Source organism: Ceratotherium simum, chromosome 5 (genome assembly GCF_057802395.1).
Source record: "Ceratotherium simum simum isolate JZ-2026a chromosome 5, ASM5780239v1, whole genome shotgun sequence".
NCBI classification, from domain to species: Eukaryota; Metazoa; Chordata; class Mammalia; order Perissodactyla; family Rhinocerotidae; genus Ceratotherium; species Ceratotherium simum.
In genome coordinates, this window is record NC_141904.1 from 52,355,581 (window position 1) to 52,377,881 (window position 22,301).

General features: G+C 48.6%; 1 protein-coding gene across 9 annotated transcripts in view; it reads left to right on the forward strand.

Moving 5' to 3' along the window:
• The window catches only part of DOCK3 (dedicator of cytokinesis 3), a 448,733-nt gene that overhangs the window by 410,473 nt on the left and 15,959 nt on the right, over positions 1 to 22,301 (forward strand). For 6 of the 9 annotated variants that reach the window (XM_087431091.1, XM_087431098.1, XM_087431092.1 and 3 more), the window contains 13 exons: positions 1,488 to 1,596; positions 2,125 to 2,218; positions 4,525 to 4,673; positions 9,604 to 9,690; positions 11,102 to 11,206; positions 14,895 to 15,036; positions 16,086 to 16,252; positions 16,406 to 16,492; positions 16,950 to 17,129; positions 17,795 to 17,878; positions 18,001 to 18,117; positions 20,493 to 20,614; positions 21,889 to 22,027. In XM_087431091.1, coding sequence (XP_087287217.1) covers positions 1,488 to 1,596; positions 2,125 to 2,218; positions 4,525 to 4,673; positions 9,604 to 9,690; positions 11,102 to 11,206; positions 14,895 to 15,036; positions 16,086 to 16,252; positions 16,406 to 16,492; positions 16,950 to 17,129; positions 17,795 to 17,878; positions 18,001 to 18,117; positions 20,493 to 20,614; positions 21,889 to 22,027 — 1,582 coding nt within the window. The remainder of the gene's footprint in view (positions 1 to 1,487; positions 1,597 to 2,124; positions 2,219 to 4,524; positions 4,674 to 9,603; positions 9,691 to 11,101; positions 11,207 to 14,894; positions 15,037 to 16,085; positions 16,253 to 16,405; positions 16,493 to 16,949; positions 17,130 to 17,794; positions 17,879 to 18,000; positions 18,118 to 20,492; positions 20,615 to 21,888; positions 22,028 to 22,301) is intronic. The other 3 variants (XM_087431095.1, XM_087431099.1, XM_087431097.1) reach the window with 1 other exon arrangement.

Genomic DNA, 22,301 nt, shown 5'->3' on the forward strand with positions numbered 1-22,301 from the left:
TAAATGCCAAAGTAGCTAGGTGAGATCTCACTGCCCACCATGGGGCCAACTTATTGGAGAGACAGATGCCTCCTGCCACTTTGTGGGTTGCTTGGAACAAGTTGACCATCTGGCCCTTAGGTTCATTCCTCTTGAAAAGTCACAGCAGTTTCCTGTCCCTGTTAGCACTTAAAGGACAGGTTCTGCAGTGGCATGTTCAGGACCCCCATGTCTGGCTACAAAGGAACCAAATGCTTGATGGGGTGAATGTGCTGATAGGGCATACCTAGAGAGGAGGGCCTTAGTTCCAAACCCCATAGAGCTGCCAACTCTGACAATAGCCCTCCATAGGAGGAAGGACACTTGGCTTTGCAGAATACCGTGAGTGGTGTGGATTCTCAGTATTCCTTTCTTTCAAAGAAGTCACCTCAAAGAAGTCATCCTTTTGTGTGCTGGGATGCAGCTGGGAAGGTGAGGATAACTGAGTTTGTCAAATGACCATCCAGAGGCTCAGTGACTTGGACTAGGGCTCCTGACTCCCAGCTATGATGCTCGTAATGGGGCCCCATGCCTGTCAGTGGAGCAAAGCCAAGGCACACTCTCCACCCGACCCTAATGGTCCATAAACCCCCCTTATGCAGCCTTTTCCCAGATCTGCTAATGCACGACTGCATAAGGAACTATATCTTCTCCAGAGCAGTGTGGGGTACGACAGAAGGAGACACAACAGTCAGATGGGACTCTGGCTGGCTGTGTGTACAGGAGGCTTCTTACTGGATTTACCAGTCTGGTTCTCATTCTCTTTCATCGCCTTGTGCCAGGCCTCTGTTCTTCCCAGAGGAGCTTGGCTTTGATGAGTCCCCTCTCCCTTGGGAAGGATCCATTCTCAGTGTTGCCATTTTTCTGTGTCTCACAGGCCAGCCCTGACCCCTCCTACACCCAACCCTGCACAGCATGAATGCAGCTCAGCCCTGGGTGAAGCTACCTCTAAATCAGAAAGAAGCTCCAAACCTGCTGCTTCTAATTAGAGGGATTCCAAAAACTAGTGCACAGGAAGAACATAGGGAGAAAAGCCAATGAGGTGGTGAATGTGGCAGCCATGCCACGTTTGCTGTGGTGAAAGGGTCCTGAGCTAGATCCCTGGAGTGGAGCATCTTGGGTTGTATTCAGCACTATCCTACAAAATGAAACTTGTCCTTTAAGGAAAGCTCTGTGCCTATCCTTTTGGGAACTTGAGGAGTCAACTTTCTACTTTACTGACACACTCTTCTGTGCTGAGGACAATGGTAGGTATCACTTAATGCCCTGATGTAGCTCTACACTCTGCCACCAGAACAAAGGGTTCAGTTGAACAGAGATCTTTGAATCCCAAGAGTGAGTCCAAAGCTCAGAGGGAGCTCACAGTATAGTCCTCATCTGTGGAAACAGTTCCTGTTGGAGAACATCTTAATCTTGGGTTTGGTCATACTTATGCCTCAATGACACTGCAGTTCTGTGTGTTCTCCCAGAGACAACACTTCGTGCCATGGGACACTCATCTGCACTTTCCCTTCCAGAGACTGCATGAAAGGAGAGGAGACAGAAAATAAGAAGATTGGCTGCACTGTTAACCTGATGGTGAGAGGACATGGGCTCTTCCTCCTATCTGACTAGTAGAATGGTTTCTGTCCTGCACTGTGATTGGCTTGGCCTTCCTACAATACAGGGCTGTAAGCCGAAGAGTTTGAATCAGGACATCAGCTCTGTTACTGGTATCTTGGAGACCAGCACCTCATCAGTCACACTCCCACTTGGGAAAGGAATGAAATGAGCTTCTCTTTGGGTGGAGCTCTAGCCTGGCCTCTTGGCAAGGTCCTGCTAATCCTGATGTAAACTAATACCCAATCGGCTCTGATCCCCATTCTGCCCTAGCACTCTTCCTCCTTCTTACTACTCAGGGCTCCTGCAGATCTGCCAGTGGTTCTACTCCCAGCAGGTGTGCCTCTGGCCGGCCCTTTCTCTTTCTGGTGCTGGCTGCCTCCATGGCCTGCCATATCTCTCCTGCCCAGCACACCCAGGACTTTGGCCAGCTGCCTGGAGCTCAGGTATGGCCTCCACAGGTGGCAGCCTTTCTCATGTTTATGTGTACTTCCTTCTCTCTTACAGAACTTTTACAAATCTGAGATTAACAAAGAAGAGATGTATATCCGCTATATCCATAAGCTTTGTGACATGCATTTGCAAGCCGAAAACTACACAGGTGAGTGGGAGGGGGAAAGCCGTGCCTCCCCATGAGGACAGACTGCATGAATATACACCGCTGACAGAGAAAGGCTCTGGGCTGGTGCCTGCCAGATCTTAGCAGAGTGTTGGGGCCCTTGGTGCCCCCTCACGTTGCTACTTTCCCTCAACTCCTTTGTAACATATGGTAGAGAGAAAGCAGGCAGAACTTCCACTTGTGCCTTTGTGCCATGTCCTCTGCTGCCTGAGGCTGTAACACTCTCCTTGCCTACTATCCACTCCCATCTGAGGCTTCAAGAGTGACTTCCAAATTCTGGTGTGCCAGGTTCAGAGCATCCTGAGCTCACTGTAACTCCTCATGAGCAGAGCCTTTCTTAGGACCTTCACAGCTGGAGCTAAGTGAGGCCATAACACAGAAACATCTGCCTAACCCTGGGCCTTCTAGAACTCTCTGGCAGACCTCCCTAGCAGTCTAGGCTCTTCCTCTGCAACTGCACAGAAGCCCCACATTGAGCTCCCAATGGAGAGTATGGAAAGTGTTCATCTGACTTTCTGATGGGCCCCTTCATTGTATCTACAATTTAATCCCTTACTAAGGCCTTTTCTAATAGAACAAATTTAAAAGCATTTCAATGTTCCTGTTACACTCTGTTTACTGAGCACCACTCTGAGTCAGGAGGGTATGTGCATACATGTGTGTCCTGCTTGATAACCTTGTGTCATAGTTCCCCCAAAATAGCCACTTTCTTCACTGTCGTGACCAGCCACTACATCTTAGCCCTTGGGCCATAGGACTTAGATTTGTGTGATAGACCAGGAAATTGAAGCTATTCTTGTCCACAAACATTACTAGAATTAGATGGATTTGTAGAAACATAGAATCCTCCTTCCTTATCTCCAGATGTTAGAGAGTGTTTGGCATAGACGCCACCTTTTCTGACAACACAGCTTGGCAAGAATTAAATCTGAAATGCCTGGGCTGAATCTGCCATTCTCCACATCCACTTCCACCCATGATCTCAGCAACCCTCTGAGAGAGCAGCAAAGTGACAGACTTTGATAAATTCCATGTATCAGTAGAGGCCTTTACTAAACTCCTGAAGGACTGGGCCATGATAAAGAGGCCATGTCAGGGATTTAGATAGAGAGAGGGTGCTGAGCCTTGTCTCTGGTGACCTCAGGAATGACATCTGAAAAGAATATAGGCAGGGAAGAAAAAGATTTCATATGGCTTTCTAAGCTCCAGAGGGAGGCCTTGAGTGCCTCAGGGGCTTGTACCCTGAGAGAAAAGCCTTCCTGGATCTAGTGAGTAGGTGTGTGCATCCCTGGGCAGGAGAGTCCAGTGGCCAGAGCACAGGCAGAGAGGCAAGGATGAGGAGAAGCCTGGAGAGTGGCCACAGGCAAGTGGGCCTGGCTAAAACTGGAAGTGGGTCACAAAATAATTAGAAATAAAATTCTTCATAGTCCTGGGGAACAAACTTGAGTAGGGCAAAAACTAGAGCTAATTAACTTGCCAGTATGAGATGCCCACTAAAAATGAGCAAATAGAGCAGGAAAGAGCAGACTGTGTAATGAGGACCCTGAGCAGTGACTGTAATTCAGTGTAACTCATTCCTTGGAATTTAGGAAGCCACAGTATTTAGCTACTGTTGTTTTATATAACCCACTCTGACCGTTCTACAGGTAAGATAAGGTGTCACTGGGCCTCTGCCCTGGGCCCAGCATCAACCTCCAGGAATGGAGCTTCTGGCTCCGGGCCCATCACGCAGTTACTACCATTCACACTCCTTCTCTCTGGTCCTTTGAGAAACAGTAGAAATGAAGAGAAAGGGTCATTCCCAGGGTCGTGCTGAGGTAAGAAAATGGAGCTAGAGGCATTGAGGCTGGCTTAGGGAGGGCTGAAAAAAGCCTTGATCAGTGCTCACCCCTAAGAGCCAGTTCTGGTAAGCTTAGAAAGGAAGCTGTAGTCAGTTGAGCAAAAAGGAACCCAAGAGCTCTCTCTGACACGTCAGTGTCTCCCAAAGCAAGGCAACCTGTGCACAGACTCTCAGGTCGACTCTCTGGGCCAACTGTATCTGGATGCCAGAACAGGTGACCAGGCCATGAGAGGAAGGTGTCTACTAGAATCTTTGACTCCTTCATGCTGTGGTCAAGAGTTTTTGGCTGGCTGGGCAGCCCCTCTGTCTCACTTTTGGTATCCAATGTCCCTGACCTGGGTTGCACATGCCTTGTACTGGCATGCTGCTTAGCCCAGTCGCCTGCACCAGGCTGCTCTTGGACCCCTGAGGAGAAGCCCATGGACCTCTCTATTGCCTCCTCCCACAGAGGCTGCATTCACTCTTCTTCTCTACTGTGAGCTGCTGCAGTGGGAGGAACGGCCACTGCGGGAATTCCTCCACTACCCATCTCAGACAGAATGGCAGCGGAAAGAGGGACTGTGCCGCAAGATCGTCCACTACTTTAACAAAGGCAAGGTAGGTGTCATTAGTCAAGTCTTTCAGCCCCTCAGCTTCTGCGGTAATGCATGGCATCTCGACGCTGTAGGGATGGCAGCAGCTGCAGAGGGTGGTGTGTGGAATGGTGAGTGGGTGGATGCCTATGTGTGCATCAGATTTGGAGGCAGCATGATTTTCTCTGGGGAAAAAAAAATAACAGCTTAATTCTGTGGCTTGGAAGCCACTTCCAGATTAGGGGTTAAGAGACAACCCCACATACCAGCTTTGCACATCTGTAAATGCTAGTGCTTCTACAGCAGAGGCTTCTGGGCCCCCAGCTATGTTTATTAGATTTACTTAAAGAATTGATGTGGCTTTCTAATTTTCCATAGAAAAAATGAATGGGTTTTAACCATAGCCAAAGGAGGCCTGTACTGCCTCTTACTGGGACATGTTCTTGTCTTGGATTTCCCTTCCTCACAGCACAGCCTGGGCTTCTCTCATTGGGGTTATTCTCCATCAAACTCAATTCTGTAGGATTAGCAGGCACTGTCAGCATTGGTTCAGGCTTCCTTGGGGATTTCTGACCATCCTGTTCCCATCTCTGGGAGAGCTCCTTGTGGGGCCGTGGGAGCACTTATTTTTGGATGTGGGCCATAGTAGCCTGAGATTGTGTAACTTGTTGAAGCTATTCTTTCATTCCTGAGCTTTGAGTATATTTTAGAAAGCTGAAATAGGACCATTCAGGGAACTGCAGTGGCTGAGCCCCTGACTCGAATGGAAATGGTTTTGAAAAAGGAGTTTTTCATCATAAAAAAAAAAAGTTTAAACATTAATGATTTTTGCCCATAAATCAGAAAACATTCATCAGTTTTACATAACATAAGAGACTTCTGTGTTTGTCAAAAACATTCACCCATGTAGAGAATGCACTGGTAAGCAAGAACCTTTCCAAAACCCCAGGAGCTCTCGTGTAACGCAGCCCAGAAAGGATGCCCATGCTCAGCTCTCAGCCAGCCATATATGATTAATCCACAGTGCTGGCCCAAAGCCTCCTCTCCTTGCTAGTCCAGGGCTGGACTTACGGCCCCATGCTAGCACACTTTTAGGGCTATCTTCCTGGCACCCAGTTCACTTGGAACTGCAGCTTACCCACATACCCAGCAAGCTCTCCCAGCTCAGAAGGAACGTCGTAAGCATGGTAGAGCATGCATGAGTGCTTTTATTGTATTAGTTCTCTTCTTTTTCCATGGGCACAGAGTGGAGTATTATCCTCATCTGATTGAGCCTGCCAGTGGGACATATGAGCATTAATGACACCTTCTGTATCCCACACTACAGTAGTATTTAGAAAAGCTGGTTTAAAGCTTAGTATGGACAAGGAAATGAAATGCAAAACCTGCCTGAGTATTGTGGATCAGCAAGAGGGGGAGAAGGATTGGGAGGCTCCATAGGCCACTTTCTCAGGGATCTCCCACTCCTTCTAGTAACCCTGCCTTTGCTGTGAATTGCTGAGGGAGCAAGTTCTATGCTAAGTACAGACCACTCAGTGAGCCCTTTCATGAGCTCATCCTCAAAGGGATGTTTATCAGATTCATTCTCTTGGGCTCATACAGAAGGTCCAACTTTCTGTGTCTGTGCCTCAGCACCTAATGGAGTCAGTGAATAGGGCTAACCAATTCTTGAAAACATTCAGGGTTCTTTTTAATGGTTCCAGAAAGCAAAACCTGGTTGCTGCAGGAAAAGTGCTCCTGTAGGGTTCTTAGCACGAGGAGAAAAGCTACCTTCGCAGCAGGAGGAGGACAGGAAAAGGAGAAGACTCCAGGGAAGGGGCAGATAAAGGGGTTCTGGCCTTCAGCACTGCCAGCGCACCCTGCCTCACAAGCCACGCCCTCCTGACTTTTCTTCCACACACTCCCAGATAACTCTCTGTTATCTGTCTTAGACAACTCAATCTCCTTTGGTCTCATGTTTATTTCCTGAGTACCCAGAGGGACTGAGTCAGAAGTTCAACTCATGGCCGTAGCCTAGCCCTGAGCCATTCTTTCCAATGGTGAGGTGGTTAACCTGGGAATCTGCTCCAAGGTAAACTGGGCTTTGGTCCACAGATGGTCAGCTCTCCCGGGCTACCAGGGAGAGAGGGACACTCCAAAGGGTAGGGTGTGGCTGAGTGGGAGTTGAAAGAAGGAAGGGAAGGTGAGAAGATGGGAGCTGGTCCTTCATCACAGGGCAGAGGGATCAGATAGGAAGAGAAGCTGGACAGAGTCCGCTGGCCCCTATGTATCTGGCATACAGACCGTCAGGACCAGAACAGCCTTCTCTTTGGGGGTGAGCTTGGGCTCTCCTGCCTGAGGGTTGCTATTTCCCACACTCCTTTGAGGGAATGATGAGTCTGTTGCTTCTAATATGTTGTGTGTAAACAGAAATACAAAGACTGCCAGTCTGGAGTCCCAGGCCTTTGCCTTCCTTTCCAGTTTGATTAAAGTGAGCCCTAAGTCAGTGCAACTTTTGTGCCATCCCTGTCAGGGGGCAACTAAGATTTGTAAAAGCACACATCTGCCAGAGCTGGTAGAAGTGATTAGATTTCAGACACTGGTAAGGAGTTTTAGAGTTGCTTTGCCTCCTGCCAGAAGGAAGGAAATCAAGGGAAAAGATGTAGATAGATGGGGATGCATTGTACCTGCAGCACATTCCCTACCTGCATTCAAGATTTTTATTTATTTATTTTTTTCCCCCCAAAGCCCCAGTAGATAGTTGTATGTCATAGCTGCACATCCTTCTAGTTGCTGTATGTGGGACGCGGCCTCAGCATGGCCGGAGAAGCAGTGCGTCGGTGCGCGCCCGCGATCCAAACCCGGGCCGCCAGCAGCGGAGCGCGCGCACTCAACCGCTAAGCCACGGGGCCGGCCCCCTACCTGCATTCAGAGGCAGCTCTCAAAGCCCCCAGCCCACCAGTGTTCCAGCACAACCCCTCAAGGCTGGCAGAGGGTCTTAAAACTCTTAGTCCTGGCTCACTCTAAAGATAAGTGGGGGGTTGAGGGAGGGCTTAGAGCAGCAGGGCTACAAATTAGAGCAGAGATACCAGCAAGGCAGGTGATCATTGATCCCAGTAGGGGAGAAGACTTGCTTTACTGGGAGCTACTGTCAGCAGACAGAATGCCTTTAGCCCTACATGGGGCTCTCATCACCTAAATAAGCAGTTCTCCACGGCGTGCTCTTGGCAGGCTGGCCAGAAATCTGCACACAGCTCAGCTGGTTAGCCAGCTGCCTGCCGGGCAGACACTGTTGTGGACCCTTGGCTGAAACCTGCCCAAGCAGCTCTTGGAGCCAGGCAGAGGACTGACGTGTGCCCCCTTGAAAGCTGTAGTGTGGGGGTACAAGAGGCTTTCTAGCTCACTGAGGCAGAGGCATTGTATTGGGCAAGGAGACAGGGTCGATTTGAAATTCTCTTTGGTTTGTTTCAATGTTTTTAATTGGTCCTGCAGTTTCAATCCATATGGCATTAATGTCTTCAAAGGATAGAAATAATATGCTCTTTTTGAGAAACACTGTCCCAAATGAAATAGTATTGTTCTTCTCCTTGATGCTATTTCAAATAGTATTTTTAAAAAATATAGTCCAGGGGCTGGCCCTGTGGCGTAGTGGTTAAGTGCGCGCACTCCGCTGCTGGCGGCCCAGGTTCGGATCCCGGGCGGGCACCGAGGCACCACTTGTCAGGCCATGCTGTGGCGGCATCCCATATAAAGTGGAGGAAGATAGGCACAGATATTAACCCAGGGCCAGTCTTCCTCAGCAAAAAGAGGAGGATTGGCATGGATGTTAGCTCAGGGCTGATCTTCCTTACAAAAAAAAAAAATATATATATATATATACACATGTATATACGTATATACATATATACATGTATATATATATAGTCCTTATTGTTTAAACATTCATACTGAAATATTTATGGGTGAAATTACATGACGTCTGAGATTTGCTTCAAAAACTATGGGGAGGAATAAGTGGATGGAGTATTAATGATACAGGACTGGCCATGAGTTGGTCATTGTTGAGGCTGGGTGATAAGTACCTAGGGGTTCATTCTTCTATTCTGTTTTTCTATATGCTTAAAATTTCCTGTAATAAAAAATCTTTAATTAGTGTTTAGAAGTTGGGAAGAAAAACGTGGCTAAAATATTAAGCAAACTGATGATTCCCAATCTAACCAAGAGAGAAAGCAGTATATTAAAAAGAGAAGAAAATGAACAATATTGCCCCTTAGTGAAGACCACTGCAGCCCTTCTCAGGCACCTGTTAGATGGGCCTGTCACCGTAACAGGAGCCACACCACAGAAACAGCCTGGGACCTGACTAGGCAAGGATCATCTGAAGCCTACTTTAAGATTTGAATCTTTCTGTAGAGGAAATTGGCAGTCCTACTATCAAGTCCTTGGGTAGCCACTTCCTGCTTGGTTTCCATACTTGTTTCTGAGCTTAAAAGATCTTAATTTAAAAGTCATTGTTTCCTTCATTAACTCATTAAGTAAATCTTTATTGAGTACCTGCTTATGCTTGGTACTGTTCTAGGCTCTGAGGATAAAGTAAATAAACAGGGTCCCTGCCCTCATGCAGTTTATCATCTGATTGAGACTAATACAATAAAAAAGTAAATACTTTTTTTAAATAAGATAACTTCAAAGTAATGAAACAGAGGGTGGGTGGGGAAATGCCTATCCTTGACAAGGTAGTCAGGGAAAGGTCTCTTGGAGGTGGAGACGTTTGAGTAGAAACCTGAAAGCTGTGCCTTGAGCTAGAAAGCCACAGTGCTGTGTGTTGTGCTCCACAAATTGGTTTTGAGCATACGTTCTTTGTGACATATGAGTTGCAGCAGGCCTTTTGTTGTGCTCTCTGATGTGTTTGATGTGGGCTTGGGCTTTCCAAGGATGCCCGAGGTGCTGAAGCTTTGTTCCTATTTCTGATGCAGAGCTGGGAGTTTGGGATCCCACTGTGCAGGGAGCTGGCTTGTCAGTATGAGAGCCTCTACGATTATCAGAGCCTCAGCTGGATTCGGGTGAGCTTTGCCCCTTCCCCTACCCTAACCCTGGCTGGAGGTGCCAGAACTCTGCTGGCATCAATTTCTGAGTGAGCATTCACTGCGGGCCCAGCCCTTGGTTTAGTGTTATGGACAGTAAAGAAGCAGAAGCCAAGGTTCTTGCCTTCGAGATGCTTACAGTCTGACTGGGGAACCAAACACACACTTGATAAATAATTGTATGATCGAGACCCAAGGGCCACTGGTGCTCAAGGAAGGGAGAAGCAACGTATGCAGGATAGGATGGAGGTTTCAAGGAAGAGGTGGCAGCTTGACTTCATGAAGAAGCTTTTCCTGAAATGATTTTGTTCAGGGATGCTTCATCTGAAAACTTTGTAAGATCTTTCCCTGTTTTGGCTTGTGGTCACTTTCAAGCACCTTGTTCTTACTCCTTTCTTTGAAGCAAAATATTCAAAAATTAAGCGAAATGCCCCATGCACTTTGAAGGTCTCCACCAAATTTTTCCTGATTCCTGGTGCCAGGTTCTGAATCCTAACAGCTGGTGAGTTCATTGGCAAAGAGAGGTCAACAATCTCAGCTCACCCTCCTCCTGTACCCTTGTCAGTGTGGCTAGCTCTGCTGTGTGCCCTGATCCCAGTTGGGATTTGGGCCTATATAATAGGTATGGTTCTCTAGCAGTGACCTCTTGACTGGTCCTTGAAGGCCTCTGTTTCCTGGCAGGCTGGCTTGATTGAATGCATTAGAGCTCCCTTCCCAATCAAAGTTGGGTGAGTTTTTCTGAGTGTAAAGCCAGGTCAGCCAAGACTAAAAAACTTACTGACCTTGGTAATGCCAGACATCATGGATATTAGTTCAACCTTTAAAGTTTAAAATCTCCTACATTGTAACCAGTACCAGTGATGCTGGCAATTGAGCCTTCCTCACTCTATTAGCATCTTTAGTCAGATAATAGATGAACAAGAGCAATGCAGTTGGACTGATGCAAAATGGTGCTGAGAATTGCTGTTAGCCACCTATAAGCAACACTAGCCAGGGGTCAGTTGGCATAGTGAATATCAGTCAGAACCAGAAATACCTGGAGAAAAAAAATCCATGTTAAACTTGTGCCCCTGAAAGTGCAGGAAGCCTGGGTCTCTGTGGGGCCAGGTCCATCAACTGGGAAGGACATTCAGAGCAGCCTCTCAGGACTGCAGTAGGCAGGCCTGTCCCCACCCCACCGTCAGATGACAATAGAGGAGGACGGCTTGCTCTTCCATCATGCAGCTTCCTTGGGAGAGGCTGATCATGGCTAGGGGCTCACTCTTTATCTAGACTGAGTTGCCATGTTCTCTTTCCAAAAGACAATGTCTACTTGGGCCTAGAAGTACTTGCTTTGGACACCGCTAGCAGTCAAGTCAACCTGAAAGGCAACTGCCTTTCTCATTCACAGAAAATGGAGGCCAGTTACTATGACAACATCATGGAGCAGCAGCGCCTGGAGCCTGAGTTCTTTCGAGTTGGCTTCTATGGCAGGAAGTTTCCTTTCTTCCTTCGGGTGAGTCCATTCAGATAGTCATAAGAACTTACGTCATTTACACATAATTCATTTATAACCTGTTTTCTCGTTTTTACGTTTTTCCCTTTTCTACTGAATACTTCTTTTTTTGAAGGACTGACCAGTCAACAAAAGGCATTTGGCTTTATTTGACTGAGCAGCCTGCCAAGTTTAGACTCTATTTAACTCTGCTGTACTATTTTGTAGCTGTCTGTAATGTATGAGGGTGGTTTTCTTACCAAATCAGCCAAGTTCCTTCAGGAAATGACCAGGGTCTGAGAATGTCCCATAGTAATATTTAGAAATCTTCCAACTTCTGCCTCCAGTGCCTAGAATCCTCCATTGTGACTGTTCTTAGCCAGACAGGACACCAGTACAGCCCTGACCTCAACAGCAGGCTAGCCTCTTGAGGTTTGTCCTTTAAGATTGATGATTCTTCCCTCTGGCTGCACTGTAGGCTGTGCAGCCATGATAGAGAAGAGTTGATTTGAGAGAACCCAGAGGACATTCCCCTTTGTTCCTGGGGCTTGTGAGAGCTGCCAAACATTGGATTTGGCTGTGGAAAGCCTTTTCTAGGCAGCCAGTTCTCTGGCCCAGGATGATGACAGCCATTTCTCTCCACCAATCCCTAGAAGGCTGAGGCGGAGTATAAACCGTGAAAAGAATGACTCAGCACAGACATATTAACACCAATTGAACAGTTGTGATTTTCTTCTTTATTCAGCACCACCTAGAGGCTCCTCGAGGAGTCAGCCTAGGATTTTGTAAGCTGTAGCCCATAGGGATTCATTATTCTCAGATGACCTAAATGAATCTGTGCTGATGAAAGGGCCCTGGAGCTGCAGTTGAGACTAGCTCTGATTGTCCCCAGTTCCAATATCTTACTGAAGTTCAGTGTCCACAAGTCTCAACCAGCAGCTGGGAAAGTTCATGGGATCCCTTTGATATGTTTGGGATCCTGTCTTATTGGAGAAATTGCTTTAGCCAATGAGCACTAAGCTTGGTATCACATTGAGGGGCAACTGGATTTAATGACTACTTTAAAAAAGCCAGTCTGCTAGCAACAGAATCCAGGCTAACCACATTTCAGATGTAAGGTAGGTCAACTTGCACATTTCCTGAACAGTAATCATTCTAGTGTAAAAGGAAAAATAATTTCTGTAGGAACTAGTAATACTGACAGGGTCAGCAAGCACATTCTGCCTAATTGTGATCCCCAGGAAGGCTCTGATTCCATTACACAGGAGTGTTTCTGGTAGCAGAATGTGAATGAGTAGAGGACCTCCTTCACTCTTTAGGGATCATCCAGTGCAGGCATTTCAGAAATGGCATATTTGTTGCCTTCATCAGCATAGATCATACCACACCAGTTGAGGTGGAGGTCTGCAGAAGAGGAAGAACGAATTTTACAAGAATTAGAAACCAAAAGCATCTTTAGAAAGTCCTCTGATAAACTAATGATTCTTGCCTGGTAGCTTATTTCTTTCTCATTTTATCTTTGCAAATTATGTTTTATTGTCATTTTATTTTCGTTGTTTAGTCCCACAATTGTACATCATAAACCAGATTTTACTCCAGAACATCATTATTTTGGATATTACAAAATTACGCCTTGGTGGCCCCCATTTCTGTTCCTGCCAAATAGGAGGTCTCCATCATAGTACAATCTGGCTCCCACCCCTCATGCTCATGTCACAGGACACATCAGTGTCTCAGGGCTCTCAGAGCTTTCTGACGGGTAGGTCCTGACATAGAACCTGCATCTGAGCTACCCAAAGAATGCTTGCAAGTGGCAGTCTGAGTGTTCAGAAGTAGTTTCAAGGGTGCCAGTAATGGAGGAAGAATAACAACGTGTGTTAGGAAATGTTACCGGTCAGTCCATGCCTATCGCCATGCAGGGCGCAGTCCCTAGGAGCTATGTTTCAGGCATACAAATCTGCCTGGTCTAGCCACATGCTGCCTTCCCTTCCCTCAGCTGCTCAGTTTGTCTGTGCCAAATGGAATAAGTCCCAGTGGAGGTAGCTGTTTGCCTTGTAGATGGCAAGGACAAAGTGCAAAGCAGTGGCAGCCAGATCTGTCTTGTGCGGGGATGCTGGGGCTCTCACTCGAGCACACTTGAAACTGACAACCATCCTCAAGGTCAACACTATGTGCCTTCCTTCTGCTGGGTCTTCCCCAGAAGGCTAAGCTACTCCCTCACCTTCTGTGAACACATAGGCCATCTATTGCTTTAGCTTTGTCAGCTTGGTTTCTCTGGACCATCTGCCTACCTCGCTTCACAAATGTAATTATCTACTAATCTGCACAGAGAGAGGAAAACATCTAGCCCTCCCTTCTTGGGGGAATTTCTGTTTCTCTTCATTTGACCTATGAACAGACACTGGTGAGGATTGTACATTTGTGAGTAGATATGAAAAGACAAATTCTTCACAATTACCTTCTTTGTCAGTTCTGTTTATCAATCAAGGGACTTAGAAATGTCTCTGCCTTTTGACTTGTCTATTCGACTGGAGAAGCCAGCCTGCTCCTCCTGACCTTGACTTCCCTTCTAGTGTTGCCATTCTGTTCTTATCTGTCTGGACATGTGGCCCAGCCTTAGCTGAGTTCTCCCATAGTAAGAGGGGAAGTGAAAAGGGAGCAGAAATCCTATTCCAAAAAGGCTGAGGTCCTCCAAGGCCTGGCCTGTGATCATCCCTGTACCGGGAAACATAGGCTGGCCCTGTGGAACTTCTTTCTCTCTATTCCTCTGAAGGCATGCCAGAAGGGGCTGCCATAGCTTGACACCACTTTATGAAAGTGGATCTGGTGAGGCAGCTGGATGGGCAGACAGATGTCACCAGAGGGCTTCAGAGGAATCTGCAGCCACTCGCTCTTGACCAACTGTGAGGTAGACAAAGCAGCAGAGTTGAGGGTGCCTTGTCTTGGCTTCAGTCCACAGGGAGAAAAACTGAGACCTAACCCAAACCAAATATGATGTAACACAAGGTTTTACAAAATACGTAGTTAGAATGATATCAATTTGTTCTGCTGACACATTTGCAAAGGAATTGCTGCGATAATTAATCGCTGAATACCTACTGGATGCTGAGCAATGTTTAGACTGTTTCTCCCAGCTGATAAAAGGGATCCTTCAAAGCACATACCTGATCACCCTCCCTTTTTAAAATTATTTGGTGGCAACGCCTAGCAATCACCCCTTGGCACACACCTGCAGGTCTCTTCAGTCACCCTCCCACCAGTTCTCCACATGCACTTTCTGTCTAGCTGCACCTTTTCCTGTCTTGGCTGTTGTCCCTTGGTTGTCACTGCACCCACATAGATTGCCCTTCCCCACTCCTCTCTATGAAGCTAACCCAGGTGGACATTTCAAGACTCTTTTCAGGCCTGGTTTTTTCCAAAATCCCACCTCCCACCTTGTACCCCTTCCCGGATAAGGTGCCCTCCCTCCTCCAAGCTTCTGCAGCCTGAGCCCTGCCCCTGGGGCTGCCACATCACAATGCAATTCTCCCTTCTTCTGTCCCTCTCCCTTCTTGACCATCATTTCCCTTAGGACAGGAACTGAGTACTGTGCCTCATGCCTGCCACAGGGACTCCTAGGACATGTTTGTGAAATGAGTAACTACTGACACCTTTGAGGAGGTGGGGGGCTACAGGCAAGGCATAGAGTGTGCTCTCATGTTTGTGGCAGAACAAAGAATATGTGTGCCGTGGCCACGACTACGAGAGGCTGGAGGCCTTCCAGCAGAGGATGCTCAGCGAGTTCCCACAGGCCGTCGCCATGCAGCACCCCAACCACCCTGACGACGCCATCCTGCAGTGTGACGCCCAGTGTATCTTTCGACACTTGGTGGGGGAAGGAGGGCTGGGGCCCTGGGAGGTGAGGCCCACCTAGTCAGCTGCCCCTCTGCCATGTTGTTGCCTTACAGGCTAGGTTACCAGTAAGTCCTGAACCAGAGTATACCCTCATCACTAAGCCTATATGTAGTAGGGCACTCGTGCCTTACAGAGGAGGCCATGGCATGCCTTTAGCCATGGGGGGCCTAGTCATCAGCAGGGCTTCAGGGGGACCTTCATCCCTCAGGCTGGCTGCTACCAGCACCTTAGTCCCCACCCTGCCTTATGAGGGTCCTGCCTAGGCAGCCAGGAACAATCACTGTACAGGGTGATTTGAGGTCATACCAGGACTCTTGCCATGGGGATACCACCAGTTTTGTGCCCTGTTCCACTCCCGTGTGCATGTTATTATCTCTCATCTTGATGAGGAGGACTGAGGCAGAGCCCCAGGGATGGGGGCAGAGGGAGTGGGGAAAGAGACGGAGGGAGATGGCACTTGGAAGTCTGAATGCAAACACTGGCCTGCCTCTCATCCCCCTCACACGGCTTCCTTGGAAGCCTCTTGACAGTCGCCATGTCTGTGGCAAGCTTATTCCAGAGAGGGGAGGGCAGAAGAACTCCCATATGTTATCTCCCCACAAAGACCCCAAAGAGCATTTTATTAAAAGGTTGTTTTGCAGTAAATACAGTTTACCTCCAGTGGGCAGGCTCAGGCCCTTGCAGCTTTCTCACTTCTGAGGAGTGGTCACCTGCATTCTCCTGACCCTTTTCCCCTTCTTTCTTAAAGGGGCACTGGAGAACACTTGGCTGTTGACATCTTACCTTGGCTGAGTGCTCAGGAGACTCACCACTGTAGCAGGGAGGGGTGCAGATAGGGAGATTTGGTCTAACTGTGCTTGGATCTGATCTGACCCTTGAGATGCTGCTGCTGCCGGTAGGGAACTCAGGCAACTATGCTCTTCTCTCCTTTGAGGGGATGACAGGGGTCACCCACTCAGGTCCATCTCTCTGGCAAGTCTGGGTTTCCCCTTCACTTCCTGCCCAGACTTGCAGATCTATGCAGTGACGCCCATTCCAGATTATGTGGATGTCCTACAGATGGATAGGGTCCCGGATCGCGTCAAGAGCTTCTACCGTGTCAACAATGTGAGGAAGTTCCGGTATGACAGGCCTTTTCACAAAGGCCCCAAGGACAAGGAGAATGAATTCAAGGTGAACAAATCTAGGAAAGCAGGGACAGGGCTTATAGCGAGGCCAGGGGCAAGCCTCACTTTCTTGGGAACTTGTTACTGTCTCATCCTTCAAGCAGGTGGGGTGTGGCAAAAATTGCCTAATGGCCTCTACCTGCCTGTGCCCTCCCTGCAGAGCCTGTGGATTGAGCGTACCACACTGACCCTGACCCACAGCTTGCCCGGCATCTCTCGGTGGTTCGAAGTGGAGAGGAGGGAACTGGTGAGACACGTTTCAGATGGGGCTGATCTTCACAGCTGCTCCCTCAGCCCTGGCTTTCAGGACCTTTCTCTAAGGACTGAAGAAAGAAAGAAAGAACTTTGGCCACCTGCCTGGCCTAGGCTCCCACAGGCCAATCCTGTGCGGGGGGCTTTGTACACCTTCTCTCATTTAAACCTCACAACACCCTTAGGCAGAAGATGTTTTTAATCTCCCAGTTTACAAATGTGGAAACTGCTCTCTGAGGTTCAGGAAGCCAGAGCTCTCTGACTTCAGAACTGGTGCTCTTCACTTCTAAGTGCTACAAATCAGAAGAGAACATTAGAAACAGGGAGTCTCAAATCCACAGGAACAAGGGTGGCAATCAGCATCCCAGGTTTTAGCTCCCTGCTGTCAGGACTGTGATGAGGGAGGGGTTATCACTGTGCCTGGGATGACACTGTGTTCTGTGTGCCCCCAGGTGGAGGTGAGCCCTCTGGAGAACGCCATCCAAGTGGTTGAGAATAAGAATCAGGAGCTGCGGGCCCTGATCAGCCAGTATCAACACAAGCAGGTACATGGCAACATCAACCTGCTCAGCATGTGCCTGAATGGCGTCATCGATGCAGCAGTTAATGGAGGCATTGCACGCTACCAAGAGGTGAGCTGGGGCCCTAGACCAAACCCACACAGGCAGCCCGGCTGGGAAGGTGGTTCTCAGGCTCCTCTTCTTGAGATTCCAGCCTCCTAGGGCAGCCTTCCCAGCTAGGCCTCTCCCGGCTGTGCCTCAGCTGACTGAGGATGGTCCTGGGATGAGGCTTTAAGCTCCCTATTTCTGTGGCACAGCTCTCTGGTAGGGCCTTTTGTTCCTTTTTATTCTCTGAACTCGGACAGATGAGTAATCCATCTGATTATGGAAGGATGTTAAGTGGCATCCAGGAGGAGCCCTGGAGCCCAGCACTTAACAAGAAGCGAGCTGTGGGCTGTCTAAGAAACTAGACACCCTGGCCACTGGCTCTGCCTGCCCTTCTGGCTCTGACCACTGGCTCTGCCTGCCCTACCCGGGCTATCTAGGCTCCATGAGGGACTGAGACCAGCATTCAGGCTTAGATGACTTGGCCACCATCAGTCCTTATTAAATACAAAAAACTCACCTATGACTGCAGGAGGTTCAAGCAGGCCAGGCTAGAGGTGTGTTGATGTGTGTACCTGTGAGGAGGCAGCCTGGCTGCCTGTCAGGTGGCACCTTCAAACTCAAGCTTCTTGGGCCCCATCTAAGTAGTAGTTCTGGGAAGAGTCTTCCTGACTTGGCCTTTCCTTTCACAGGCCTTCTTTGATAAAGATTACATCACCAAGCACCCAGGAGATGCTGAGAAGATCACCCAGCTCAAGGAGCTTATGCAGGAGCAGGTATGTCTTGCAGGGCTTGGAGGCCAAGGGCCAGGAGGAAAAGGCTATGCATAATAGGATGGCTGGAGTTCTCAAGGGCTGCTCCCTGGCTAACAGAGTGGCCTTGTCTGTCACTGTAATAGGTCCATATCCTTGGAGTTGGACTGGCAGTTCATGAGAAGTTCGTGCACCCAGAAATGCGCCCTCTGCATAAGAAACTGATAGATCAGTTCCAAATGATGCGGGCCAGTCTCTACCACGTAAGCTGACCCCTGTCTTGCCCCTGCTGCAGTAGAACCAGGTGTCACTTCCTCCAGACCTGTGCAATAAGCGAAAAGAAAGGTGGGGGACGGGGAAGGAGAATGTGAAGGAAAAGCTATCCCTACCACAGAGGGGCAGAAAAGAGGTGGGTGCTCTATCCAGGGGAAGGATGCCCAGGATCCCCTCATTCACTCCCTCACTAAGAAGTCAGATGCAAGGGCAAAGAATGCTTTTTCAAGCCACTGTGCTGGTGAAGAGAAGTTTTCACATGAGGAAGAAAAGAGCTAAAGTATACGGCCTACATATAGGGGTCTCTTTGGAAATATTTTTTATCCCAAGAACCTGCAGAGGTAAGGCATAGCCTGAACCACCCCTCTCTCCTCATCTCCCACCTTCTCTCTCCCTTCCCATCTTCATAACCTTTCTTCCCTCTCTCTCTCTTTTCCTTCTCTTTACCTTTCCCCTTTAGCTCCCTTCCTTCCCTCCCTCTTTTTTCCTCTAACATGTCTGGCGAGCCAGGCTCACGTCTGAGAAAGCCTAGGGCAGGCAGTACTTTCGTCTTCTTAGAGGAGTCAGGCAGGTTCTGGGGCTGGCCCGGGCCCTGGAAAGTCTCCCTGACTCTGGCCTGGCTCTTAGGCCTCCACTGCAGGATTTTGCCCAAGGACTCATGCACACAAACAGAAGCAAGTGTTCAGGACTAGTTTCCCTTCGGGGTTCTTCCAGGGAATACCACTTGGCTGAGAATAGGGTTCAGGTAGTCTTGAGCCCCCTGTTCACATAGCCTCACCCCATTTTCAATCATGGGGCTGACTGCAAGTGTTTTCTAGGGAAACTTACCTGTTAAAACAGGCTGGCTGCCAGATCTCAAGGGTTGTGAGCCCAATTACCTGGTGCTCTCTTCTCATCACCCAGGATCACTAGGTAGAAGTGGCAGGGAGGCAAGGGAAGTAGAGCTGTTTGGTGTGGGGCAAGGCCATCATGGACAAGAAGTTGCCCTTTAGGGATGACCACTGGCCACAGAGGCTCTGGGGAGGAGGCTGGACCACTCAGATTCAGTGGGCCTGGTGTGTTGGGGTTGACTTGCTTTGTTTTTGGATGCTGGAGTTCTGGTCATCTCAGTCCCTCCAAGCCCCTAGTGCAAGTCTAAGCCTGTTTCTGCGCAAATGTGGACAGCAGGAAATGTAGAAAGAGAAAAAGAAGCTTGTCTGCAGTTTGAGAAGTGGGCACATTTTCCAGAGAAAAGCCCATAGTGCCTGAAATTTCTCCTTTCTGTAATGATTTCTCCATGGTATTTAAAGGTTAAACATGCAGAGAAAGTCTACATCTTCCCCTTAAAATTAGGATGTCCATTTAGTAAAGAACTTGGGTAGTGTCACTGAATCTGAAGGGTATTCCATTACCTCTCATTCTACTGTGTCTCTTGCTGGTATGGCTGCTCTCTGCTGTGTACAAACTTCTCCATCACAGCAGGTGACCCAGACAAGCTAGAACCTGGCCATCAGGAGTGTTCTCTGCCACGCAGCAAAAAGCACAAAATGCTCGGCCACATTTGTCAGGGTCTCCGGGGCACACATGGAGGTGTCCTCTCCAGCTGTAGAAGCACATTTGAGCCTTCTGCATGCTTTGGAAGTGGGGGTGGAAAACCTGCTGCTGCTTCAGGGCAAGCTCAGAAACATCCCCAGTGGACTTAGGGTCCACAGATTGTGAAGGACTTAAGGAAACCTGGATAGTTGTGCTTTGTTTCCTCAGAGTCGCAAATAGGGACACGAACCAATGTGCTGTCACCCAAGAGGGTTTGGGATCAAAAGTTTCTGCTGAGATGTCTTCATACTTAATAAGAATTTGATTATGCTAAAATAGAACTGTACTGTTTTTCAATTACTTACATCAGGATTGTGTGTCCTATCTCCCATAGACTGTGTCACAGACAACTTAACCCAGGTCACAAAGAGCTGGGCCATTTAGCAATCCAATAAAACCCAACCCCAGTCCTTATGTAAGAGGTGCCCACTGACTGACAGCTCATAATCAGCTCTTTCTCTCCTGTTTCCCAGCTCTTGTTCTACTTATTCTGTAGTGAGAAAGCCCGTTAACACACTCCTATGAACTCAGAGCGACTCTTCCAGATGGGTTCTCTTAATAGGGTCAACCTAGGGCCTCACAGCCTCTAGTCTAGGCTCCATTGCAGTTAGGAGGGTGTTTTAGTCGTGAAGAGGTCGTTGCCCAAAAGAAGTCAGCAGTTCCGATTCAGCCAACAGTATACAATTCTTTTTTTTCCTTTTACATTTCTACACCAGCCTGTTCTTCCCTCTCACCCCTTAATTATTTATTTATTGTTTACTCTCTGGTGAAGGGGACATTAATTTCTCAACAGGAGTTTCCAGGTTTGGACAAGCTAAGTCCTGCATGTTCAAGCAGCAGCACCCCACGGGGAAATGTCCTAGCATCCCATAGCCCCATGAGCCCCGAGAGCATCAAGATGACCCACCGGCACAGGTACGGCCTTAAGACTGGGGAGGGTCCCCTCCACCGCGGTAAGTCTGAATGTCGAGAGTCAGAGAAAAGAAGTCCAAAATAGTGTTTGTGTGTACTCACTCACATGCCCTCTTACCCATGAATACAGCAAACACTTACACAGCTCCTGACGCAGGACCCATGCTCTGCATCCAGTGCATCCCTATCCTGGGTAACAGGAGAGTATACATGGTATTGTGGGAACACAGAGGAAGGGGCATTTGGGGTAAGTCTTGAAGAATAAATAGAAGTTTGCTAAGCAGAAAAGAGTTGGGGTTAGGAGAGTTATCGAGCAAGATCCAGGCAAAGTGACTGACATGTGCAGACGCCTCAAGATATGAACAAGCCAGCCTGGTCAGCACTACAAGTAGAACCAAGTGGCTGGAGTACAGGATTGCAGGGCATGGAAGGGGGCCAGGACCAGCTCTGAATGGGCATTGTTCATTTAGGCCTTTGGACTTGATCCCAAGGTGAATGAGGATCACCAATCAGTTTTAAGGAAGAGAACAATATGGTGATGTAGACATCAAGGTGTGGCTGCTCTGAACTCAGGAGTCCTAGTCTGCCTGGGCTCAACTGAGGATACTCAAAGCCTCCAAGGCAGGAAAGCCAGGCCAGCGGAGGAGCCAGTGAGAGGACCCCCTCACTTGGGTTTGTTTTCCAGTGTGAGCAGCAAGTCAGCACAGAGTGAGCACTCAGCAAAGAGAAGGAATGAATGAATGAGGGCTGCCTAGTATTGCTAGAGGAGAGCTGTTGGCAAGCCTGTGGCCACAGATGTGGAAGGAATCCGACAGATGGGTCACATCCAGCTATTTTGATAGCTTCCCCATACCGGGAAGACACCCCTGACATAGGAGCAGATCCCGGGGGGTTGGGCGCTTGCTCAGATTAATACCCCATAGCACGGGGGATCAGGGATTCTTGACCTGATTCAGCATCTCTCTCTCATTCCTCCTAATTGAGAAACTGCTGATGTCATCAGACTGAGTAGCCACAAACAATTTAACTCTAAGTAGAGACTATGCCAGCCTACCGTTGGCCCTCCCAGACGAGGGGCCCCTGAGCAGCGGGGTGGGGTTCAGAACTGCTCCAGGCCTCAGATGGGTATGAGCATTAGCTGTGGAACTCTCCAAACCAGTGGTGGCTGAGGCTGGGGATGACTGTTTCGCACACCCCCTTCTACTGTCTGCCCACCACCTAGGATGGTTTCTCAGCTCCAGGCCTGACTTCTCCCTATTTTCCACTCTTGTTTGCAGCCCTATGAACTTCATGGGCACAGGCCGCCATTCATCATCCTCTCTCTCCTCACATGCGTCTAGTGAAGCGGGAAACGTGGTGATGCTGGGCGACAGCTCCATGGGCGAGGCTCCCGAGGACCTTTACCACCACATGCAGGTACCAGAGCTGTCCAAGGAGAATGGGCCAGGGCATTGTACCTGGAGAACTCACCTCTCTGCTGGCTGATCTGATATGAGGGCTGGCAACTCTGCCTAGTTCCGTAGTTGCTGAATTCAGAACATCCAGAGCTAGCAAAACTGCCTTCCCTCCACACTATTCCCATGTCACAGTTCCCAGGCCTAATTTCCCAAGAAGGAAATCCAGCTTCAGTCTTGGCTGCTCTTAGAGATCCCCGGGGGAAAGATCCTCTGCTAAAGTGCCCTCCTGCTTG